This window comes from Parasteatoda tepidariorum, chromosome 8, assembly GCF_982258835.1.
Source record: "Parasteatoda tepidariorum strain Cologne lab strain chromosome 8, Ptep-v5.0, whole genome shotgun sequence".
NCBI classification, from domain to species: Eukaryota; Metazoa; Arthropoda; class Arachnida; order Araneae; family Theridiidae; genus Parasteatoda; species Parasteatoda tepidariorum.
This window is the reverse complement of record NC_141762.1, coordinates 72394083-72419097: the sequence shown is the minus strand read 5'-3', so window position 1 is coordinate 72419097 and position 25015 is coordinate 72394083. Positions and strand designations below refer to the sequence as shown.

The window sequence follows — 25015 nt, the reverse complement described above, 5'->3', positions numbered from 1 at the left end:
ATTGCTGGAGCATAATATGGTGCCAATTTGATGGAACTTTAATGTAATGCTAATTTGAATTGCATTACCGTAATTCTTTAAATTAGCTTCATGATTGCTTAGTTTGAGTGATGGTTCAGTTTATCACTTCATTAAAGTTGTAGCAGAAATATGAGCACCTGGTGCCAATATTATGCCAATATATATGCTGATTCCATCTTTCAGAAAATGCATAAAAATTTTAGTTACTTGCTGTAAAATATTACTAAATACCATCATTTCTACACAAGCAAATGTTAATATTTATTGGAAATTTTATATAAAAAACATTCATATGCGCTAAAACTCAAATGCAACTTTATTTTTCTTTTATGTAGGAAAATATCGAAATTCACCATGATCAACATTGAAAAAAAAAAAACATTTGTATGATGCTATGACTGAAATTCCTATGGCCCTATATTTCCCCTCGATATTATTTCTCCTTTGCACTGGAGAAGGTCGACATTCACCATCGTCGATGTTAAAAAAAATATTTTTATATCATTAAGACTAATAAAAAAAGGGCTAATATTAACTTGTTTAATGTTTGGCCAGAAATAAAAGGTACATGATGAAGGAAATACTCAGTATTCCAATTTAAACTTACTTCGCAAATTTTGAACTAAACAAATGAGGGATAATTTTATTTTAAAATATGTCATTTAATGTATTTAAAAAAAAAACTTATCTTCAATATAGATAACTTCATTTAATTGTTTTCATACAGTAAAAATATTTTTAATATATATTTTTTTTAAATTCTATCGTTCTAAGCTTATCATAGCTCCCACTACAAACATCTGGAAATTAATTTGAGGTTATTCTATTTCAGACACACCATTAGATTTGTCGCGTTCTCTGTTATTAATTTTAAAAAAAATTAACTTATCTTCAATATAGATAATTTCATTTAATTGTTTTCATACAGTAAAAATGTTTTTTTTTTATTTTTTTTTTAAATTCTATCGTTCTAAGCTTATCATAGCTCCCACTACAAACATCTAGAAATTAATTTGAGGTTATTCTATTTCAGACACACCATTAGATTTGTCGCGTTCTCTGTTATTAATTTTAAAAAAATTTACTTATCTTCAATATAGATAATTTCCTTTAATTGTTTTCATACAGTAAAAATGTTTTTTCATATTTTTTTTTTTTCAAATTCTATCGTTCTAAGCTTATCATAGCTCCCACTACAAACATCTAGAAATTAATTTGAGGTTATTCTATTTCAGACACACCATTAGATTTGTCGCGTTCTCTGTTATCGTCTCGAGTACCAGTGATGACCCTTGATGTCCCTCAACCAACGAGGACATTAATGACACCTCCCTCCGAACCAGAAGAAAGGAGATCCGTATCAAGTGATGGTTTATCACCCAGTGACGAAGTAAGGATATTTTGAATATGACATATGTGTAGTTTTCAGCGTCAGATCTGATAATTGTAAATTATTTGATTTTGCTTTTACATCAACTGTTAAAAAATTCAGCATACACCATTTCTTTGTTATTTATTTATTTAATTAATTTTTTTATTATGCATAAACCTACTTGAAACCTGAAAAATCATTGTTCGTCTAATAGAACGTGTCACTTCACAAAGAATTAGAAAAGTACACAAGATGTAGTTCACGAAAAAAAAATACTGGTAAAATTACCATACTGTGTGGTAATCACATTCCTTCTTTAAAAAAAAAAAATCTGATTAAAAAAAACAAAATATAAGATATTTAAACCATTCATATTGGAATTTTTCCGTTCACATGACTTTCTGAAAATTCTGGTTTTCAAAATTATAGTTGTTATTACCCAGCATCTAGAAAAAAAAATACAAAACTGAAAAGTAATTTCGACCGAATAAATCGTTTCTATTTCATGCAAGCATCATGATCAAATTACCAAAGTTTACCACATTTGCCTAACATTAGCTCATAATAAAAAAAACATATTTTTTTTGTTAATATTTACTTAAATCATTACCGAAGCACTTTCATGAAAATTATTGAGCTTTTTGCTGTTCCCCTAGAGCTGTAGGTAAATTTAATCATATTCTGGTAGTTTTGATCACATTTCCTTATCTCAGTGCAGTTTTAATACTTTGTTGCATAAGTTAATGAAATGTTTCATTCTGCATAAGCAGGAAGGAATTTATGATTTCTCCGAAAGCATGAAAATATGAAAATTGTTCGACATTTATTTGTTAAGAGGAATGCTTACTACAAGCTGTTTACAAATATTTGTAATCAAACTTGCACCGAAAAGAGAAGTAATGAACAAAATATTGCAGTAAAATATGAATTTTCTTTCAAAAATGATTTCCGTACAGGATGAATTCCGTACAGGGCTGAATTCTGTAGCATTGTAAATGCTTGATATATTACACGCCATTATTATTTAATACATTTTTGCACGTTAGATTTTTTATAGATGATAATATAGCCATATATAGTTTATCATTTAGTATATGGTACATATACTAAAGATTCACAATAAAGTTTAAAACAAATTTATAATAGTGTATTAACGAGAAATAATTAAGGTCTTGCAAATAAAATAAAAAAGCTAAAGAAATGCAATTTGAACAAAAATATTGAAGAAAACAAAAAGTCAAAAAACACAATACAGAAAATAAAAATCTAAAGAAAAAAAAAACGTCCATTACGTTTTGAATAATTATTTGATGTGTGATAAAATATTATTAATGTCATTCTGTTGTTTCCAATAAACTTTTTTTTAATTTATTTCCTAGTCTTTGAATAGTGAAATAAGGCCAACAATAGTAAAGAAAGGAAGAGAAAGAACATTACTGCCATGTGAAGTTTGCGGGAAAGCCTTTGATCGACCATCCCTTCTTAGGAGACATATGAGAACGCACACCGGTAATTCTTTTTCCTCTCTTTTCTAAGACTATTTTTAAACCTCAAGAAAATTCTTTGTGTATAGTTTTCTTTTTTAAAACCGAATTCCAATAAACGTAAATGGATTTTTTTTTGTTAAAGCTGGCCTTTTAAAAATGACTAAACTGCAAAAGTTTAAACTCAGATCTAATTTGGCTTTGAGCTTTCAGTCTATTGTTATATTTCAATCAGGATTTTTTTCTTTTTTTAAATGTAGAAAGACATTTTTCGTGCTTAATAAAAGAGTTGTTAATATTTCAGTTCAAATTATTATTAGACTTAAAGATTGTGTTTTAGAAGCAAAAAGTGACTTTTCATCGATACTTAATCCTAGATTTTTCTTTTTTAAATTTATTTACACACAATGAAAAGTGAAAATGACAAAATCTAATTGTAAGTATCTTTTATATTAAGTTAAAATTCTAGAAAATAAATGCAAAGTAAAATATCCTTTATAAGGCGAACTAGATCTTTCTAATTTTTTTTTTTTTTTTTTTTTTTTTTTGTTAATGCTTCTGGCACGCAGCAGATCCAAAAATGTTCATGAATCTTGAAATTTGTGTATTTTTAAGACTCATTTGAACTCTGTTCCACTAAATTTTTTAACGCCTCCCAGGCGGTGTGGTAGATAGAGCCTCCGCCTACCATACTTTGGACCATGGTGTTATTCTCAGAGCTATAGGCCGGAAGTTTAATCAGAGTGTACTTTCTTTATGTTCGAAAGTTACTTTTATGTAATGTCCCAGGGAGATTCAAAGACGGTATAATGTCCACGCGCAGTTAGGTAGTTACGGAGCTTACCATAGGCTAATTATTTGCTCTATCTATCTGCTTTTAAATTCAAATTTATAATAGTAAACTGAGAGCATGAGCTAGTATAGTCTCTAGATCATCATATCATCATTAAGGACCGATTTCCAACTGTTACCAACATAGTGCAATGCAACAAATGCAGTTTTTAAATTTTATATTTACATTTCGTTTCTTATTATTTTTAGGTGAAAAACCTCACGTATGTGATGTGTGTGGTAAAGGTTTCAGTACTTCTAGTTCACTTAATACACACAGAAGAATTCATTCCGGTGAAAAACCTCATCAATGCCATGTCTGTGGAAAACGGTTTACAGCAAGTTCTAACCTGTATTACCATAGAATGACACATAGTAAAGTAAGTACCATATGCATTAATAAAAAATCTATTTTCAATTTTTTTAAAAAAAGGAATTTAATCTTTTTTTATATGAAAAACCGAAACCTTCATTATTTACTTGAACTTTCAACGGGAGTTCAAATAATTGTAAACTGTAAAAAATTTCGAATCAAATTGCAGTATAAATTACCGATACTTTGGATGTATCATCCGTAAAATTTATTTTGCCTTAAAATCGTTTTATACCGTAAAATATTGTACGTAATTTTTACAGCAATATTTATTTAAATGGAGTGATGCATTGGTTTTATGGTAACTATTACTGTAAAAATTACAGTGTGTTAGATGTTTTGTTTTTGTTGAAATTTATTATTATTATTATTTTTTAAATATCCACTTTTTTTCATGGTAAAAGTACCTGCTCCCGGAGTGCTGATAAATTTTACCGTCATTTGATCCGGAATTTTTTATTGGTAGCCTTGTAAAATGGTTAGTTTAAAATTGAAAAAAAATATTGATGCTAATTTTAATGAAAGTCTCGCAAAATCGTATATTTGCTTACAAAAGTATGGGAGCATCTGAACTTACATAATCTGAATTGTATTATGTGAAATATAAAACTAATGATAGTAAATACAAAACAGTTATATCAAATTACTTAATATTATATTCATTAATTATTATTATTCTTTTTTTTTTACAAAAAATTTATTCTTTCTTTAAATATACACTTAAAAGCATTAGTTTTTAATAGTGCCATAGTTCTAGATTAAGTTTATCTTTTGAGTCAAAAGTTTTTAGCCTATTTTTTTTTTAAATATCCACACAATAATTTTAAAATTTACTTCTAAAGAAATAACGCAAAATAATTCACATGAAGTTCTCACTGTTAATATTAAGTTAATTGCGAATCCCTAAATCTTAGAAAGTACAAGTTCAGAACATCAAAAATATACAACGGCAATTAAATGGTTGCTCAATATCATGTTTACTTGAAAAAATGTTAATTAAATTACTGGATTAAAAATAAGCAATGATACTAATCTCAACTCTGATCAAAATAAATACCGATTTCCACAACAAATTATCTGTAACGATACGGAAATAATTAAAAAGAAATATAGCAATTAAGTTCTTACAAGCTTACCACTGTCACATAGGGCATGGCATTATTTAGGTGAACCAAATGAGATAAATTACCTTTGAATTTGATAACTTAATAAACGTTCCGCTATTTTTAAATAAAACTGGTTTTTGAAAGTCAATTTTACCATATTTAAGAAGAAAATAGCGCAGTTTGAGCTATTTTAACACAGAAAATAAAAATAAAAAAAATACAAAGGTTCCACCCAATAACCTCTGGTAGTAATAAACAAGCTGATAAGTGAACTATTGATAAATGTGAGCTTACTAACCCTTTATCAGTTAGCCCGAGGTTAGACAATGACCCAAACAGTTTAGAAGATTTTATTCTAATCAATTTTATCGTTTTACATTAGATAAAACGCCATAAGTCACTTGCGTTACTTGTTTAGACATTGACAGATCAAATGTGATTATGCACACTTTGAAATAATGCATTTATAATTGAAGCCTAAAATGATGTGCAATGCATATCAAATATTCCATTACTTCTTTGCAAATTTTGTAGGGTTTATTTCTTTGCGAAACTTACGACTAAAGTTGGTTTTGTTTGAGGTTTTATATGTCTTATATGAATTTTCAGTCTTGAACGATACGTTGTTTCTTTGAACAAAAATAAGCTATTATTAAATAAATCTTTATTTTTAGTCTCTCTCGGCAACTAATGTTTTTTTAAGTTTATCTCACCTTTATCTTCCATATTTCTTCAGCAACTTAACTTTTTATATTTCAAATCACTTTTTTTTCTTCTCCTTAACGTTTGGCATGTCTTGAAAATGAGTGCCTATTTTTGAGCGCTGGAAACATGTCAACTTTTTCTTCCAATCTGTATATTTCCGTAGCATATGAAATTTCATTACCTGATTCTGATAAGACAAAAAAAAAAAAAGATCAAACAGTACAAAAAATTAAACATTTTGCTATCAAAGATATCACATTAGGGTCAAATAAAGTTTACATCTTTTTATCATACTGGTTGGAATACATTTTAAAGGGATATAATATGTAGAATATCGCTGAAAAAATGATAAATATTAAACATTTTTTTATTTAATACTTAATTCCAAATAATTGTAAATTTCAACCTTAGATAGAAAACATATGCATCGAATATATTATTCACGATTGGAACTATATCACTTTTTAAAAATGATATTTTATGTAAACTAATCTAAATTTAAGTTTAAAAAAAAACTGCAAACACCGCAACATACAGAAAAAAATATGAGATTTTCCACAAAAACGTATTCTCTCAATCCCTTGTACTTAAACAGGAAACTTTAACGTTATAGAATTAAATCAATTCTTTCAAAAAATCTAGGAAACTGATCTATATTTTACAGACAAATGATATAAACTATTTGAATCTCTAAGGTATATTTATTACCATCCAGATGTCTTATAACTAAAAATATAAGCCTTAATATATAACCTTAAATATCCTTAAATATAAGCATTATTTAAGGACCCTGATTTTCAAATTTCGTAGGATGAAAATAAAGCTATTTCAAATAATGAAAGAAAATTGAAACTTAATGATTGACTAACGAATAAAAATAAAAGTAAGAATAAATATTCAAAGAAAACTCATTTCAATTAAAAGCCGCGACCAACTGATAATATAATTTTTTTTAAATAGTTCCACAAAATTTGCACAAAATATTTAAAATATTATTTCTAATTTTTATGAATTGAGTTTCCGGTCGTTAAGTGACATTTTTTCCTAACCTAACATAAGAGAATAAACTCTAGCGATGACAACAGAATACATCACTTTAATAGTTCAATCCATACATTTCTTCTTTTTATTGCCTAAGTATGCTTTGGAATATAAAAGAGGAGAATTCATTGTGTCAACGCAATTGAAATATTTATAGGTACAGCGTTTTTGATCATTTAATGTTCAACATAACTTATTTACTGAAATAAAATCATTTGACCACACAGAAGCAAAAAGTGTGTATTCGGAATAATATTTGCTGACAAATGCGTCCTCTACAATTCAATGACGAAATGAACACGCGTAATTTATAAGTCCATGAATACAAAGTATGTGTTGTTAAACTTAGGTCTAAATTTTTTTTTCTCTGTCATTAATCAATAAGTTTATTTTGAGCCAGGAGATTTCTTACACTGTAAAAAACTTCAGATTAAATTAAGGTATTAAGTGGTACCTCATCCATAAAACTCACTTTACTGTAAAACCCGTTTTTACCATAAAATATTATACCGTATTTTTTACAGTAGCATTTATTTAATTAGAGTATTTCAGTGATTTTTACGGTAACTGTTATTGTAAAAATTGCTTTACATCAGATTTTTTAAACATGTCATTCCCGTAAAAATAAATTTTACGGTAAATAGTACCGACAACCTGAATGCCGCTACTTTTTACAGTAATTTGATCCTAGATTTTTTGCAGCGTTCTTAGTATTAATTATTTATGTAATTCATATAAAATCTTTCATAATATGTTTTCGGAAAAAAAATCTGCATTCATGCAAAACTGCATTTTTCCGTACATTAAACAAAACAAAATGAAGCATTTGAAATACAAATTTCTAAAAAAACATTTATAAACATAATCTAATAATATTATGAGAATATTTAAAAATTGAAGTACATTTTTTTTATTTTGATTGCACTTAAAATCTAAGTCTACATAAAATTGAGATTTATTTTAGACTTTTTTCGAATCGTTCCTATCTATTAGAAAAGTTGACAAGTTTTCTGCTTTAGAGTTGATGTTAGAAAAGTTTATTATCCAAGACTAACGCCAATGAACTTTAGAAATATTTAGAAAGCTGAGAATCTAAGATAAGTTAATATTTGCTTTGACCCCAAGTTGTCTGAAAACGGATTCTAGAAAAGTTGTCTAACAATGTATATTTAATATATTCCGCCATTAATTTCCGTAGACTTTCTATCTATTTTAATCTGTATGCTTTCGAATGATCTTGGAACGAATATTAAATTATTTATAATATATGCGATTCCCACGCAAATATGTATCGTAATTATCGAAAAAAGAAAGCAAACATCATTAACGAAAAATCATTAATCAAAATTATGCTGTTTTCTTTAACTTAAAGGGAAAAAATAATAAATAACCGAATTATTACTGTTTTAATGTAATATGAACACAGGTATTCTGTATCATATTTTAGAAAAACCTGTAATTGTTTCATTTTCTGTATATTTATGTAAACTATCATTAACTTTCATAAGGTTTACAGCATACGTCAGTAACATAAGGTTTACAGCATACATCAGTAAAAACAGCCTTGATATTTAATCAGTTTTCTACCTTCTTTTTAATAAGATATTACAACTAATAGAATAGATTTTTATCTGATTTTTCTTACAATTTTATTTTCAAATAAATAAAAGAAAGCATGGTAACAAGTTTTTTAAGCCTGTTAACAAGTTTTTAAGCCTGTTAAAGTCACACTATGCATTGATAACTAAGCTAAAATTCTGATTATAGTTCATATCAAAGTAGTTTCTTCAAAGTTCATTCTGAGGTGTCTGCATCGTTTGCAGATACCATTAAATATCGAAAGAAAGAAGATTTTTCTTTCACCGTCTTTGGTTCAGTTTTTCTTACGATAAATCTCACCTATCGCGCAAAAATGAGTTAAATGTTGCAACCTCAAGTTGCGATCTGTACCCTGTGACCCTTCCATGACCTCATTAAGCTGCAATTAGTACCTGATTTCAATAACTTCTGCTCCTCTTTTCCTTTTTTTTCCTACTCGCAACCACCTCCTATTTCCGGCATTTAATGATTTAAGACTTGCAACCACGGCAAACTTCTGAAGAAAAGGGTTTGGTAGCTTTTAAATTTGTTTTTGATGCAACTGAGCTTTGTGCTACCAAATTATCTTCGCTCATTTGCATAGCCCTTGGAACGTTGACTCAAAAACCCATTTACATCACATATAATTCATTTGTATTTAAAAATATTAATTGCATTTAATGCAAGAAATGTCTGAAGCATAGTTCATTTTAAATATGAAGCATATTTTTTTACTTAGTAGAAAGTAATTACGTATTTCTTCTTCAGCTCGTTTACTTCAAATATTTACCTTTTTTCCCCTTTGAATAAGCTTTAGTTTGAATAATATTTCAAATCGACATTGTTTTATTTAAAACAACAAAAAAAACGCTTGTGATTGGTTGTTTGACTAAATCGAAGTATTAAATAAATATTATTTGCAAATTAAATTATCATTTTTTAATTTGAATCATTATTTTCAAATATGAATAGTATTTAAAACCACAAATGTATGAAACAGTTTATTTTAAGTATGAAGTATAGTTTATTTTAGATATGACGCATATTTTTTTACTTAGTAGAAAGTAATTACGTATTTCTTCCTCAGCTCGTTTACTTCAGGTATTTAACTTTTTTTCCCTTCGAAAAAGCTTTAGATTTGAAGAATGTTTCAATTCGATATTGTTTTATTTAAAACAAAAAAAAAGTATGTGATTACTTATTTGACTAAATTGAAATATGAAATAAACACTATTTGCAAATTAAATTATCATTTTTTAACTTGAATCATTCTTTGTAAATATGAATAGTATTTAAAGCAACAAATGCATGAAACATAGTTTATTTTAAATACACTTGATAGAAAGTAATTATGCATTTCTTCATCAGTCAATGGCATCAGTCAATTATGCATTTCTTCATCAGTCAAAGCTTTAGTTGGAAGAATATTTCAGATTGATATTGTTTCACTCAAAAACAATAAAAAAAGTGTATGATTATTTATTAGACTAAATCGAAATATTAATTAAAGATTTCAAAGTTAAATCATTCGATTTCAGAGCAACATTTAGAGATAATGCTTTAACAATAATTAAATACCTTGCTATAAATAATATCTGTAAATAAGTAAACCAGGAACTATAAAATCTCATTGAAGGCTATCAGATTGACTAGCAATTAAAATGTTCTATTGCTATATAAACTTTTTTTATATTATATAAACTTAATGAATGAAACAATCATAATTTTGAAATTTTAAAATTACCAAAATTTAACTGATGCAACTTTTTCGTTATTTAACTAGAAAGTGGCAAAGTATTCTCGAAACTCGTAAATCAAAATTTATTTTAAAAAGCATTTAGCAAAACAAGAAAGCTAATCTATAAACTTACATACTCTACAGAATGGCCAGAAATATCATGCCCTTGTAACTAAATTAAAAATCGTTAATATTAAAGTATAAACCATGAACGAGAAATGTCTTGCACTACATGCAAGAATACTTCATTAATTCTTAACTGAAAATTTATTCAAGAATTTTGGTCTTATTCACAAGCTTTAATAATTCTGAACATTGCTTTTACTTTTTTTGAAGTATAAACTCAAAAGATGTGCGCTTTGATAGCGTGTAAAGTCTCCATGTTCTGAAATCTTTGCAATTAGGACAACGAGTCACGTAACATATCACTGTATGGGCCCCAATAGTCTTCTTAATGGCACACAAGTTACGCAAACATTTCCGGCTGAAGACATGTTTCGATTCTAAACTGGTGACTGAAACTTCCATTTTCATTCATCCTTCCGCCGGAAATAGGAAATTTAAATAAGTCAGCATGGATTCATATAAGTTTGATTAAAAAATAAAAAATTCAACATCCTAAAATTTTCCTAAAATCTATTATTTTCCAGTTTACAGCACCTAATAACGCATTAAAAAATAAAATTTGGCCAACACATGACTCTGAAGAGAAACAATTTAAAATATGTGAAGTATTTTTAAGAAAAGCATTTAATTTTTTTAAAAATAGTACTCATTTTTAAGAACTATTCATTTGTTTTTGACTCAGTTTAGTATTGTCTCTCTATGAGGAAAAATTGCACTAGCCCAAATTCGATTCACGTCCTCAACATTCGAATTTTTTTTTTCAGATCCCATATTATGTTTTCATATATAATGTTCTTAGTGGTAGACAAAGCATTAGTTTGGAATAAGTTTTATTTACAATTTGCACATCATATTTGGTTGCACCTTATTTTTGCCCACTGTTCTTTATTATCTATATTTTCAGCAAGAATAAGTCTTAGGAATTCCAAGTTTCCTTTGTCCCTAATGTTCATGATGGATCAAAGGGTATACCCTTAAAATATCCTAAGGCTACGGTTAAAATATCGCAAACGATTTTGGATTAAAGCAAACTATTTCAGATTCAAATAGACGATCGATTTTTCTTCGATAACAAATGTTAGTTTTTAGATCAATTTTATAAATTCAGTCTATGAGAAAGAAACTCATTTGCTTCTTTATCCAATACTATGTTTATTGCTCTACATGGTACACATGTCATGGAATCCCTAATCAAAATCTTTAACTTCCAAGCAGTATCAAAGGCTATAAGCCCCAGCCAAAACCACAAAATAGATCTCGAGACTTTACAGTATTTTTTTCTTCTCTTAAGACTTTATAGAAACTTCTCTATACCAAACTCTACCTTATTCCCCTTCAGAAAGTAGTTTTTCTTCATTCGTTTTACAAAAGTAATGCATTTAGTTTTGTTATTTTTATAAAATAAAATTAAGGAAGGCTACAGAGGTACTTACTTTAAATAATCAACCTCATATTTCCTAGACCATCCAAGTTGCGTTATTTAAAATTTTAATCAACCGAAAGTATCAATTTTACATTAATTCGAAAACAAAAGTTAAAAACTTCAAACATAAAGAAAACGGGGTTGAAATTCTTAATTAAGCCACAGAGTTTATGAGGAATGTGAGCTTATCCAACCTGATGCTCAACTCCTCGAGCATGGTAACACATCCAGCTCATCAAAACGTAGTGGGAAATAAATCATTAATTGTTAAACGGATCCTTCAGGCTATTTACTCAAATTATGAATTCATGCATGTTCATGATTTAAACTTTACGACCACAGGAACTTAATCCACCGTCTACTGGTAATAAAACATCAATTTTATAGTACATCAAAAATCATTTATACTCAAAGTCTAGGAAACTTATTAACTACTACATTAAACGGTACCCTCATCATTGAGAAAACAACTCCCAGGAGAAGGGCCATATCGTTTTCTATTTAATCACATTGTAATTCCTGCAGCAGAGGCCCGCACCAATTTGCTTGAATAAAGGTAGGGCCGTTTCAGAAGTGCTGACGTTCTTAAAATACAACCGATCCCTTTTACCATAATGCGCGGGTGCGTAGCAAATAAATTACAGCCAAAACCAACATTAAAGTCGTTTCCGACGATGGGTAGTGTTGAAGTAAAGCGCCGTTCGTAAAAGAAGGCGTGTTTATGTTTCTTTTCTCATATGCAAACAGTTTTGCTTGTAGGGCTATTAAGAATGGAGCGGATAATTTGAAAAACTGTTATGCGCGATGAGGTAATATTCATTTAAATGGTTAAACTTATGGTAAAAACTGAAATGCTTTTCGGAGCTATAAAAAGTTTTAGGGTCTACAGAAAAAGTTAGTGTGCACTTAGAAAAAAAATGAAATAGTTAAAATGAAAAAAAAAATACATGATTAATTATTTAAAACAAGGCTCATGAGAAAAATAAATTAGTCACTTTCTGTTAAAATATTATTCCTGCATGATGTTTAATAGAAAAGGAAATATTTCGATTGCTGTTTTAAATGCCGAAAATTTAAATATCGTAGAATAATTTACAATACAATTTTTATCTAATAATTTTGAAATATTTTTTATATGATTTTTAATAGATAATTAAATTTAATCTTGTTTAATAATGTAATAGATCAATTGTTCAAATAGATGTTTATATTTAATAAATATTTGATTTTAATAGATTTTAAAAATTTTATTTTATTTGCTAAAATTTTTACGCATTTGGAAACTTTGAAAAATTAAAATTGCTTATTTAAGTAACATAAGGCAATTAAAATTATAAAATGCCAATTAGTTCATTTGACAAAATCAATAGAGAATCATTATCAGTTTTCAGTTTTTTGTCTGATTCAATTATTTGATAAATGACAATTACTAAATTTAAATAATATACTTCGTTTATAGCTAATTTCATTAACTTAAGCATTGCTATAGATAAGAAAAACTAAGGAAAAGTTTAACCATATCATATGTTTTAATTATGATTCTTCAAATGAAACATAAAAAAAAAACTGAAATTTTATTAAAATAAATATTTTATAAGCATTACGTTTTTGAAAGAGGTAAATTGTCTTCTAGCTCTCAATTTTAAAACGTACCAAAACACGGTCTCAATTACCGCTATTGTAATCAATTGTAAATTATATTAAACTGGAAAGCAATTTCTAGCATAAAATATGAAGGCAGAATTTTCCAGTATTTAAACACTGAAAAACAGCAGGAAAAAGTATAAACTACCATTTGAAAGAAAAAAACAATAGCATACAGCTTTGTAAAATAAATCAAGAATGAGAAATAGATGCAGTTATACAATAATGTACAACTTCCGGTTACAATACACTTCTGTAAAAACACTTAACTACCTTCAATGTATGGCATGCAAAACAATGAAATCAAGGACAGCTAAAAGAAAACAGGATAATAAAAAAAACAAATAACATAGGATAACATAAAATATAACTACTGTCTTCATAATAAGCATCAAGATAAGGTCTGCAGCTTGAAAAAAGGAGGGGTCGTGTATATTGAGCAACCTGGACCATCTGCCTTTGGACCAATTTACCGATTGTTAAGTCGGCCAAAACTGGAATCGATTGAAAGTTCCAAATGACCAATTGCAGCGGTGGCAGGTGAATATGTCCACAGAACTACCGGTATTGAGGGATACCCAGCTTCATCAGATCGTCCCTCAGTTATACGTGGTACGTATTTACACGCACCTTTACCTGTATGAGAAGAAAAGTGGTAGTTAAAAGTTGGGAACGTATACTGTAATTTCCGCTTCGGTAAAAAAAGAGATTTCAGCTGCTTTCTTGCCTCAGTCTTCGATCCGCCTGAGGCTTCTTTGGAGATATTGCAGGTGGTTTAATAGAAATAATATTGCTAGAAAGCATGGTAAACCGTTGAAAGTCTGAAACCAACGCAAATCTGGAAGCCACGTGTATTGTAATGAATAAAAAAGTTTAACGACCCATACGTTGTCTTCTGTAGCTTTAGTCATATTTTATGCTGCATCACCTGCCGCGAAAATTTCAATAAAGTTGCTTAATTAAGGATGAAGTCTAAAAGCAATATTCTTTTATGTTTTAAAACGACGGAGAAAATAGCAATCCGTGAGCCGTAGGTTATTCGATGCCGTATTATTGAACATCATTCATGTATTTTATAAAAAAAAAATTCTTTTATTAGTTTGTGTACACAGCATTTTTAAACTTTTTTCTTATTTTATTTTTGCACTACTTTTACTTTACTCTATTTACTGGATAATCTCTTAAAATTATTTTTTCGAAACGTAAAACAAATTTCAAGAAATTAAGTTTAGTTTATGGAAAATAGATTTCACTGAATAATAATTTGGTAACTTAAAATAGGTATTGGTGTTATTTAAATAAATGTCATAAGGCTATTTTAGTAACAAAAAAGTTATTAAAAAAATAGAAATTAGTGACTTTTTTTTAAAAAAAAGTTGTTTTTTAGGATGAAAATTTACATTTGATAGTACAGTTTCTTTTTCCAACAAACATTTCTGTTTTTTTTTATTTGAGAAAAAAAAAACAATTAGAGTTTTTAAAAAAACGCGTATTCGCACTGATCACAGTGCTGACATAAAAATTATCCTCAGGGCCAGATAGACCATGAGTTAGAATCCCCTTGTCCTCGGGCTAACTTTGTAAGGTTTGGTGGTGTTCCTCTCCATGTAACGCAAATGCGGGTTAGTTCCACTAAAAAGTCCTTTACGAAGGCTAGATTGTTCCAATACTTGCTCCAGGAGTTCTCTTGTCTTCTGTGTTTAGTTTAAAACTACAAGGCTATGGAGTAGAACATTGTTTGTTGCGAACTTCAAAGTGGATCAGCTGTTCAACGCCAGTAATAAAATACTCTAATATTTAAAGTGGAAGCAACATTTTGTTTCTGTTTGCATACTACAATTAATAACACAGAATTCAGTTTTCCCGTCAAAATAAAAGTTTAATTTCTCTTTATGTAAGAAGTTAATTTTTTGTACAATTAGTCATAAAATAATTAATTCCAGATTTACTTTTTTTTTTCATACAAAACATTAATGCTAAATATTTTTTTTTATACTTTATCACTGTTTACTAGAAATCTAAATACTGACGTTTCTTATACTTTAACATTATGAAACAAAAAGCTTTAACAGTATAAGAAAAACCGCAAAATAAACCACCAAAAGCTTAGAAAAACATTCCACGTTCTAAACTGTTTTATTTAATCCTAAAGTAATATTTTCACTTCGATATCATATCAGTATACCTGATGAAGTATCAGCATAACGCCCTCAAGCAGCTGACACCTGATCTTTCAGGTAACAGCTCTTGACCTTACAGATTTTTTCAGAGTTGCTAATGCGACGTACTGCGAGAGTAAAATATCATGCCTACTGATTTATGCTGTTTTTTGATTATCGAAATATTATTGCTTGCGTGGTTTGCTGCCGTGGAATTTGTCATTTTTTCTTTACTTTGTCATAAAACAATACATAACAGTAGCGGGTGGTTTTGGGAGGTGAACTGTATAGATCTCGGATCGGGTGTTGTTCTTAAATAATCATAATGTTTTGTTTTAGATTTGTTGATGCAGGTGTGCGTTTTAGATGATTTAACTTGAAAATAAAATTACGGTGTGATGAATGCTATGGAAATAGTTATTAAGAAATTGCGCCATTTCAAGGAGAAAAAAGTTCTAGTGAAATTACCATTCTGTATGGTAATGACATTTCCGGAAAAAAAATTAACTTTGATTAATGAAACTAAAATATACGATATTTTAAATTTTCATGCGGTAATTTTTCCGGTCATATAGTTAAGGTTTACCAGATATTCTGGATTTCAGAATTGCAATTCTTATTACCACACATTTAGTATAAAAGTGTAAAACTGAGAAGTACATTTTAGTTAAAGCAGGTGTGTGTCATAGATAATTTAACTTGACAAAAAAAATTATAGTGCGATTAATGATGTGGTAAAGAAAATTGTGTTCTTTTACGGAGAAAAAGTTTTAGTAAAATTACAGTACTGTATGGCATTGACATTTCTGAAGTAAAAAGAAAGAAAACAAATAATAGTTAAAATATAAGATAATAAAAGATAGTTAAACAGTTCATTTGGAAATTTTTCCGCTTCCTATAGTAATGGTTTACTGGAAATTCTGGTGCGAAAAATGTAAAATTCTGAGAAAAGAGAAAACATTTCTGGTAAAATTACAGTACAGTTTGGATATGAGATTTCTGAAGAAAAAAAAACCATAACTCTGGTTAGTAAAATCAAAATATGTGGTAATTAAACCATTCATTTTGTAATTATTCGGTTCATGTGATAACAGTTTAACGGAAATAATGGTTTTCAAAATTATTATCCTTATTACCACGCAGTTAGTAAAAATTCAAAACTGCGAAGTAAATTTAGTCGAATAAATAGTTTTCATGCCATGTTTTAAGGTATCATGATAAAATTACCAAATTTTACCAAATCTAACAAATTTTTCTCAGATAAACCATTTTTTATTGTTAATTAACCAAAATCATTAGAAAAGCGCTTCAGTAAAAAAATTTTGAAACGCGAGTTTTTTGGTGATTTCATAGCTTCATAGAAATACTGTAAATTTTAAATTTTAGCATATTCTTGTAGTTTTTATCATATTTTTTTCTCAATTATAAAGTATAGTCAAAGAAAATGTAATATTTTTAACATTAATCTAAATATTATTATTGTTCGTAATGCGGAAGCTTAAAAATATTTTTATTTTGTTTAATTGAATGATTTCGTTATAATTTTTTTTATTATCTAAAAATAGTTTTAAGCAAATAAGCTAGATTGATATAATTTGCAAAACGGTTAACGAGTAACTTCGTTTATTATATTAATTGGATACATCGCAATTTTTAAACATGCGTGAACATATCTTGATGTCATAACCATAAATTAAACTTATAAATTTATTTTGAAAAATAAAATTAATTAAATATTTCCTTGAAGTTCCTTTAACTCATGCTATGGTAAAAAATTTATAAAATTTATTTTTCTCCATATTTTATTTTCTATCTCCAGCAAATCTCCAACTTTTGTCAAAAATAATATTTAATATCCGTATGTAGGAAAAAAAATTAGCAACTTTATTTATAAAATGTGAATTATTAACTAGTATTACATTTTGTGAAATCACTACAATTTAATTACAGTATATTCCAAGTAAAGACTAAAACGAATATAAAACAAAATATCGATTTTTCGCCAATAATCAATAGTTCATACATAATTCAAAATGAAAAAGAAAATACTTAAGACATAGCCTTTCGTTACAAAAAAATTAAGGAATTCGTGGTTTTTATACAGAAATATACAATTAATCTTTTAATTGCCACTCAAAATTTGTTAAGTTTTTGACAATTATATGTTATGACACAATAAATTCCATTCCAATTCATTTCTTTTTTCATGAAATACGTTTTTTTTTCTTTTTACAAATATATGTGCAAATTCATGTCTGAAATTTTAATAAAAAATAAGTTATTTACTTTTGAGGCACAGGATAAGAATATTATAATTTAAATTTAAAATGTAGCCGTCAAAAAGAGTTATTAATACAAAAGAAGTACGTGAAGAAAAGTTCCGAGCAAAAAAAGAATATGTGAAAAATTTTACATGTTATTAGATCTGATATGCCAGTGACCTTAAGATAAATGTTTATTGGTGATAAATCAAATAAAAACTGCTTTTTCAAAGAAAAAATTTTTCTACTTCCGCATTTTGATTTCATTTAACATCTTTCAACTTCTGATCGGAACAAAAATATCGTCATGTTTTCAGTCTAATTACAGTACTCGAATTCACTGACAACAACCATTCAAAATTATTACCCCACGATAACACTTGCTTTGAGACCACTAAAAATTACACAAAACCATTCAAAAAGATAAACAAATTCCATCGTGCCGGTAATTCAGTAGCTCTTTTTTTCCGATTTCACATGCAGATATCTGTACTTTGATATCACGACTTGCAGATTTCAGCTCCAGTTCAAAAACTAATGTCATCAGAGGACTCAGATTAATCAAAAGTTATGTTTGCGTCATGGATTCTTTTAGATCCGAAGAAGTTGTAATAATAATTAGCTTGTCAAAGTCTACAAAGTAGCTCTTCACGTTTCCCAGGGTACAGGTCTCCAACTACCGACGTGATCTACCCTCTAAAAAAACGTGTGTTATAGATATCTCTTATATTTAATGACTGCGACTACCCTTTATTGCAGTGGAGGAAACACAGGTGCAATATCACGATGTTTCTTAAGGCTAAGGCATTCCGCCGCCTGGATTGCTCATTAATTTCAGCTCCCTGCCATACTGCTCCTTGAAATATCTTTAATGAGATATAGGAGGCTGGAGAAATATCTTCTGAAAGGTACTTGGCGAAGATTTCGTGAGGATTGGGTTCCTCCCTTTTCATTTTTTTTTAATCTTCCTGATTTACTAACGAACCTTTCAATTTTTCAGGCGATATTGATGGTTTTGTTTTTATATCTTCACTTGTTATTGAAATTGAACAGATTAATCTTAGATCTTGAGTCCAAAAATACAAAGATATTTTATTGAAAATTGTTTATGTAAATGATTAGTGTTATTTTGGTGGTTTGAAATTATATTAATTGTGAGATCATCCAGGGGAAAATAAAGGATGTGTTTTTGTCTTGAATGAAATTAAAATAATGTGTAAAGATAAAAAACAATGAAGAATGAATAGATGGATAGTTTCAAAAAGATTAAAGAGAAGATAGTTTTAATACAATAATGATGCAGAATTAACATTATAAAACAGAAAGGATCGTGTTTCCTAAATTAATAAGGAATCCATCAATATTTTTAGTTATATTGATGGTTGTGTTTATATATCTTCACTTGTTATTGAAATTGAACAGATTAATTGTAGATCTTGAGTCCGAAAATACAAATATATTTTATTGAAAATTGTTTATGTAAATTATCAGTGTTACTTTGGTGGTTTGAAATTATATTAATTGTGAGATCATTCAAGGGAAAATAAGGGATATGTTTTTGTCTTGAATGAAATGCGATAGATTAGTGATTAGTAAATGCGATAGATTAGTGATTTGAAATTATATTAATTGGGAGATCATTCAGGAAAAAGGTTATGTTTTAGTCTTGAATAAAAGTAAAACAATGTGTAAAGAGCACAAATAATGAAGCATGAATAAATGGATAATTTCAAGAAGATTAAAGAGAAGATAGTTTTAATACAATAATGAAGCAGAATTGCCTTTACAAAACCGAAAGGATCGTGTTTCTGAAATTACTAAGGAATCCATCAATATTTTTCGTTATATTGATGGTTGTGTTTTTATATCTTCACTTGTTATTGAAATGGAACAGATTAATCTTAGATCTTGAGTCTAAAATGCGAAGTTTTTTTTATTGAAAATTGTTTATGTAAATGCGATAGATTCAATGTTTTGAAATTATATTAATTGGAAGATCATTCAGGGAAAAGGTTATGTTTTTGTCTTGAATAAAAATAGAACAATGTGAAAAGAGCATAAACAATAAAACATGAATAGAAGGATTGCTTCAAAAAAACTAAAGAGAATATAGATTTGGTAAAAAAAATGAAGTAGATTTGTTATTATAAAACTGAAAAGATCGTGTTTCCTGACTTACTGAGAAAAATACTCAATATTGCACTAAGTTCAAGCGATATTGATGGTTATTTTTCATAGATATCTTCATTTGTTATTGAAATTGAACTGATTAATCTTAGATCTTGAGAGCTAAAATAAAAAGATATTTTATTGAAAATTATTTACATAAATGCGATGGATTAATGTTGTTTCGGTGGTTTGGAATTATATTAATTTTGAAATAATTCAAAGGAAAACATTTTTGTTAAATTAATAAAATTCACACACCAAGGATAGAGAATGAATTATGAAACATAAATAGATGGATCATTTCAAGAAGACTTAAGAGAAGATAGTTTTGATACTATAATGAAGCAGGGTTGTATTATAAAACCGCAGGGATCGTCCATCTGATTATGTGACATTATCTGTGTTATTTTCATGAAGTTTTACTTTGTTTTTACGTAACAAAAAGATAATATTTATCTATTAAAATATTCTTGTTAAAAAAATTTTTTTTTAATATAAAAATACATTATTTGTTGTCATTCTAATTAATACGATTCATTACTGTATCCTAAAAGAACTACGGATCAAACTACTATAAAAAGTATTGGCACTCAGGGGGCTGGTAATTTTCACCGTAAAATCCATTTTTACCGGAACATGTTACGGAGCATAATATCTGATATACCGTAATTTTTGCAGCGAAAATTGCCGTAAAATCACCGAATCACTCGAATTAAACCATTAGAATCAATCTAATCTAACCATTAATCTAATCAAATTTAATCTAATCATTAATCTTTATTAATCTATTCTGACCAATAAAATTACCATAAAGTCATGTATTAAAAAAATGTCCCTGAATTTTTTTTGCAATGATTTGGGAATTATAATAAAGCATGTGCTATATTGAAACCTTGCCCTGAACTCAAATGTTTTCTTTAAAATAGTAAAATGCGGGTAACGGCCAAGTCCCAAACAGGTTTCAAAAACGAATTAACTCCGAGCATGCATTATTAACTATAACTGGGATTTTTTGTAAATAAGTTACAATGTTATGAGTGATTAGTTAATAGCTCTCACCACAAACTATTATGTATAATTTTTCATGAATTATTCATAAATTAGTAAGACAACATTCATTTCCTTAGAATAGTTACGAACTTCGAAGTTAATTAGTAAAAAACCACGAGCATTTATTTTTATTATGAAATTACTGTTTTTTCATTAGAGATTATTAAAGGTAAGTTAATAATATTAACCGCTTTTCTGTTATGCATATTTTTTCAATTAGGAATGGATAGATAGGACTATATTTTTTTCGGGTTTGTGATCATGTAGAAAATGGCTCAACTGATATGATCTTTTATGAGTTTTAATTGACCACTCCTTTCTAATTTAGCGTTTCTTAAGAATTAATTAAAATTAGAGTAGGTTTATTTATGTAACATTTTGAGAAATCCAGTAATTAATAAAAATTGTTTTAAAATATTATCGACGGAAAGAAACAGGAATAGTTGTATCATATACTTTCACTTTGCTAGTTTCAGCAAAATATAATTCAATATCAAAGATACTTTTTTTTTGAAAAAGTTAGAAGAAATTTGATGTCATTGTACTTCAGTAATTTAATTTTGGTTAATTTAATTTCGGATATTGGTGCTGCCATGACATTTACATGGACTAAAAATTTTGTCAGATGCATCTGCATCTAATTTAAATAAATTAAATGTGTTTTAGATTATTTTAACCCGCTGTGCATTCATTCATCACGACCTACCAACCTCTAAGCAAATTAGAATTTATATGATAAAACCGATTCACATCAAAACAAAAGTGTCCTTATTTCAAGCGCCATACAACATTCAAAACACGCAGACAATTTATTTTAAAGTTGCTGAATAGCGGTTTAACTATACCAGAAACTCCCTTTCATAAAAATAAAAATAAAACAGAAATGTATTTAGTACAACGTTCTAAACAAAATACCATCATTTAGCAAATCTTAATAATCTAAAAAAGAAACTGAAGAAAGCGGCATAAAAAAAATTTAAAAAATTATCTGGGTGTGTGGAACCGTCAAGCCTCGTTGGAACATTACCGAAGTCGGCGAGGATCTTTGCAGAAGACAGGGCAATGTTTAAGGAAGAAAGATCCTCGTAATCCAAATATGAGCGTATTACTGCCTCTTAATTTGAGGTGTGGTGCTTATAAAATAGAACTACCAAGCACGTGATATTTTTGTACAATAACTGTGAAAGATTTTTGCCCAGAGGTATTGGGTGCGGAGGTAACGCGTCTTCACCATCATCTCCAGACGCTTTATGGTAAAAAGTGCGCTTTGTTTCATCCAGATCTAGATAACAATGAATTAACTGTTACGTTCGGTAATTGGATATGCGGTGTTTCACCCACATTGCACCTTTCTAACTATGAGAAATTTAATGTTGCTGTTCTTCTGAAAGGTAATTGAAGTTATAGTTTTATGAGTACCAACATGAAAAGACTTTCTTGGAATTAATTAGAGCGTTATTTTTATAAGAAAGGGGGAATTCAATTAAAAAGACATATTAGGTTGAGTCTATAGGTTGAGTTCCTGTTAGGTTGACAGTGGTGTATATATCTAGGTTGGTGCAAATATCTGTTAGGTTACCAAACTATATATTAGGCAGTCTTAAAATTTTATCTTGATGAGTTAGAATGGATTTCAGAAAAGTAGAAACTTTTTTTTTAATGCTTGAGGCAATAATAGAGAGAAAAACAACTACAAATGCAGATGCAAACGGTTTGGATATGATCATCAGTATCAAATACTGAAACTGATTCCTCAACATTATCAACAGCAATAAACATATTTATTATGTTTAAATGCGTTTTGTTTAAATTATGACTTTTGTCTGGCATTGATATGGCTATCCCGGCCTTTTCCTTGTCTCTTGGTTGGTTCAATATTGCAAAACTATTTAGTTAAAAATTAATAGTTGTAAACTCAGAATTGGATCGGCTATTTAACGCCTTTTATAAAATAAAATAAAAAATGATCATATCATATTTTGCTGTTATAAACCTTTATATTAGAAACACTAACCAATTTAAAATCCATTAAATAAATTCTTTCAAACTGTTTGAAGGCATTCATGGAAACTAATCACTTATTATTATATTACGTATTGTTAATCAATTCATTACTGAAATATTTTCGCAAATATAATTCATCATTTGCTTATCTTTTTTTAAATAATCTAAAGTTATGACTTTTAGCAATTAGTCTCTTAAGACGTTTTTTTTTTTTAAAAAAGTCCAAAAAAAAATGACGTTTTCTTTTTTTTTAAAGCAAATTTACAAATATTATGTTTTGTAAGTAACGGATAAATTATGTCTCTATTAATGAATGATACTTTTATTTATCCATTTTCTTTTTCTCTTTTAGGAAAAACCTCATAAATGCAACTTGTGTTCGAAGTCATTTCCTACTCCAGGAGATTTAAAAAGCCACATGTATGTCCACAATGGTTCTTGGCCTTACAAATGCCACATTTGCAATAGAGGATTCAGTAAACAGACTAATTTAAGAAATCATCTCTTTCTGCATACAGGTAAGAACAATAACACATCTTGCAATAACAATCATTTTATGGTTTCTGGCCGCACAAATATCATAACAACAATAGAGAACTCAGCAAAAAAATAAATTTTTAAAAAAAATAAAAGAATAATATATAAATAAATAAAATTAAAATAAACATAGATGTTAGAAGTAGAAATAGTATCTTTTTACAAGCAAGAAATAACAATAGCATCTCGTCGAGTAACAATCTGAGCTTAGCTTGATTTGTCTATAGTTCGTGGTTGAGTAACTGACTGCCATATTTTCATTAGAGAAATCAACCAGCTAACTGATTTACTCTTATCTCTTAATCTAATCTAATAATCTCTTCCTGCGTTCAGTTCCTAAAAAAAGAAAAATTTCTAATAACAATCGCCACATATTCGAAGTATGTGCATCTTAGTTTTTGGTTTCGTAAATCTTACGCTCTGTAAAAAATTCCGGATCAAAGTACTTAATCCGTATCATCCGTAAAAAACATTTTTACCATATGATCTTACAACGCACTTTTTACCCTAATTTGATCTGTACAATTTTTTGAAGTGTACTATTTTTTACAGTGTACTCAGTACATCCCATTGTAATTCAAAATAAAAGTTAAAAGAATGGTATAACTTTATAAACTATGTATTTCTGTTTCTACATAAATATCAAAGCTAATTTTCAAGAACAAATTGCTTGAAATATACATGAAGTAGGAAAAAAATAAAACCCAGTATTAAAAAAAATCTCTAATATTAGCGATAATTTTTATTAATCAATAAATTAATTTGAAATCTTAATAACTGAGTAATACAATCTCATAAAAACATTCGATAATCAGATTTGTTCAGTGATAATACACGAAGCGGAACAACCTCCACGAACTCGTCACGCATGAGATTCGAAATAACGACGCCGTGCACATGGTAGTTGACAAATTTTTTGATGAGTAAAAACTTCTATTCTTAAACAGATAAAAGAAAAAAAAAGCGTGGAACACTTATATTATTTCTTTTATAAGGAAATAAACCGCAAAGCAGATGGTGTCCTCTTCTATTTTAACCTAGATCAAGTGAGCGAATGAAAGATGAACAATTATTTCCATGCTTTTATCTAAAAATTGATGGCAACAGAGATTTCTAGAAATATGAGAGAATGAATGACAGACTACGAAGATTGCTTTTTTTCATATAATTAAAGGGGACGTACACCCTTGAAAGTTCCGGATAGGATTACCACAAAAAAGTACCGTACTCTGATTGCAGCATCCGTAAAATCCATTTTACCGTAAAATCCATTTTACCGTAAAATCTATTTTTGCCATAAAATCTTACACCGTAATTTTTACAGTAGTATTTATTTAATTACAGCAATTTAGTGATTTACAGAAAATATTACTGTAAAATTTACAGTATACCA

At 28.2% G+C, this 25015-nt stretch overlaps 1 protein-coding gene across 1 annotated transcript in view; it reads left to right on the top strand.

Moving 5' to 3' along the window:
* The window catches only part of LOC107443645 (uncharacterized), a 92703-nt gene that overhangs the window by 38354 nt on the left and 29334 nt on the right, over positions 1-25015 (top strand). The window contains exons 3-6 of the mRNA XM_021146422.4: positions 1257-1411; positions 2773-2902; positions 3919-4088; positions 23438-23603. Of these exons, the coding sequence (XP_021002081.1) occupies positions 1257-1411; positions 2773-2902; positions 3919-4088; positions 23438-23603 (621 nt within the window). The remainder of the gene's footprint in view (positions 1-1256; positions 1412-2772; positions 2903-3918; positions 4089-23437; positions 23604-25015) is intronic.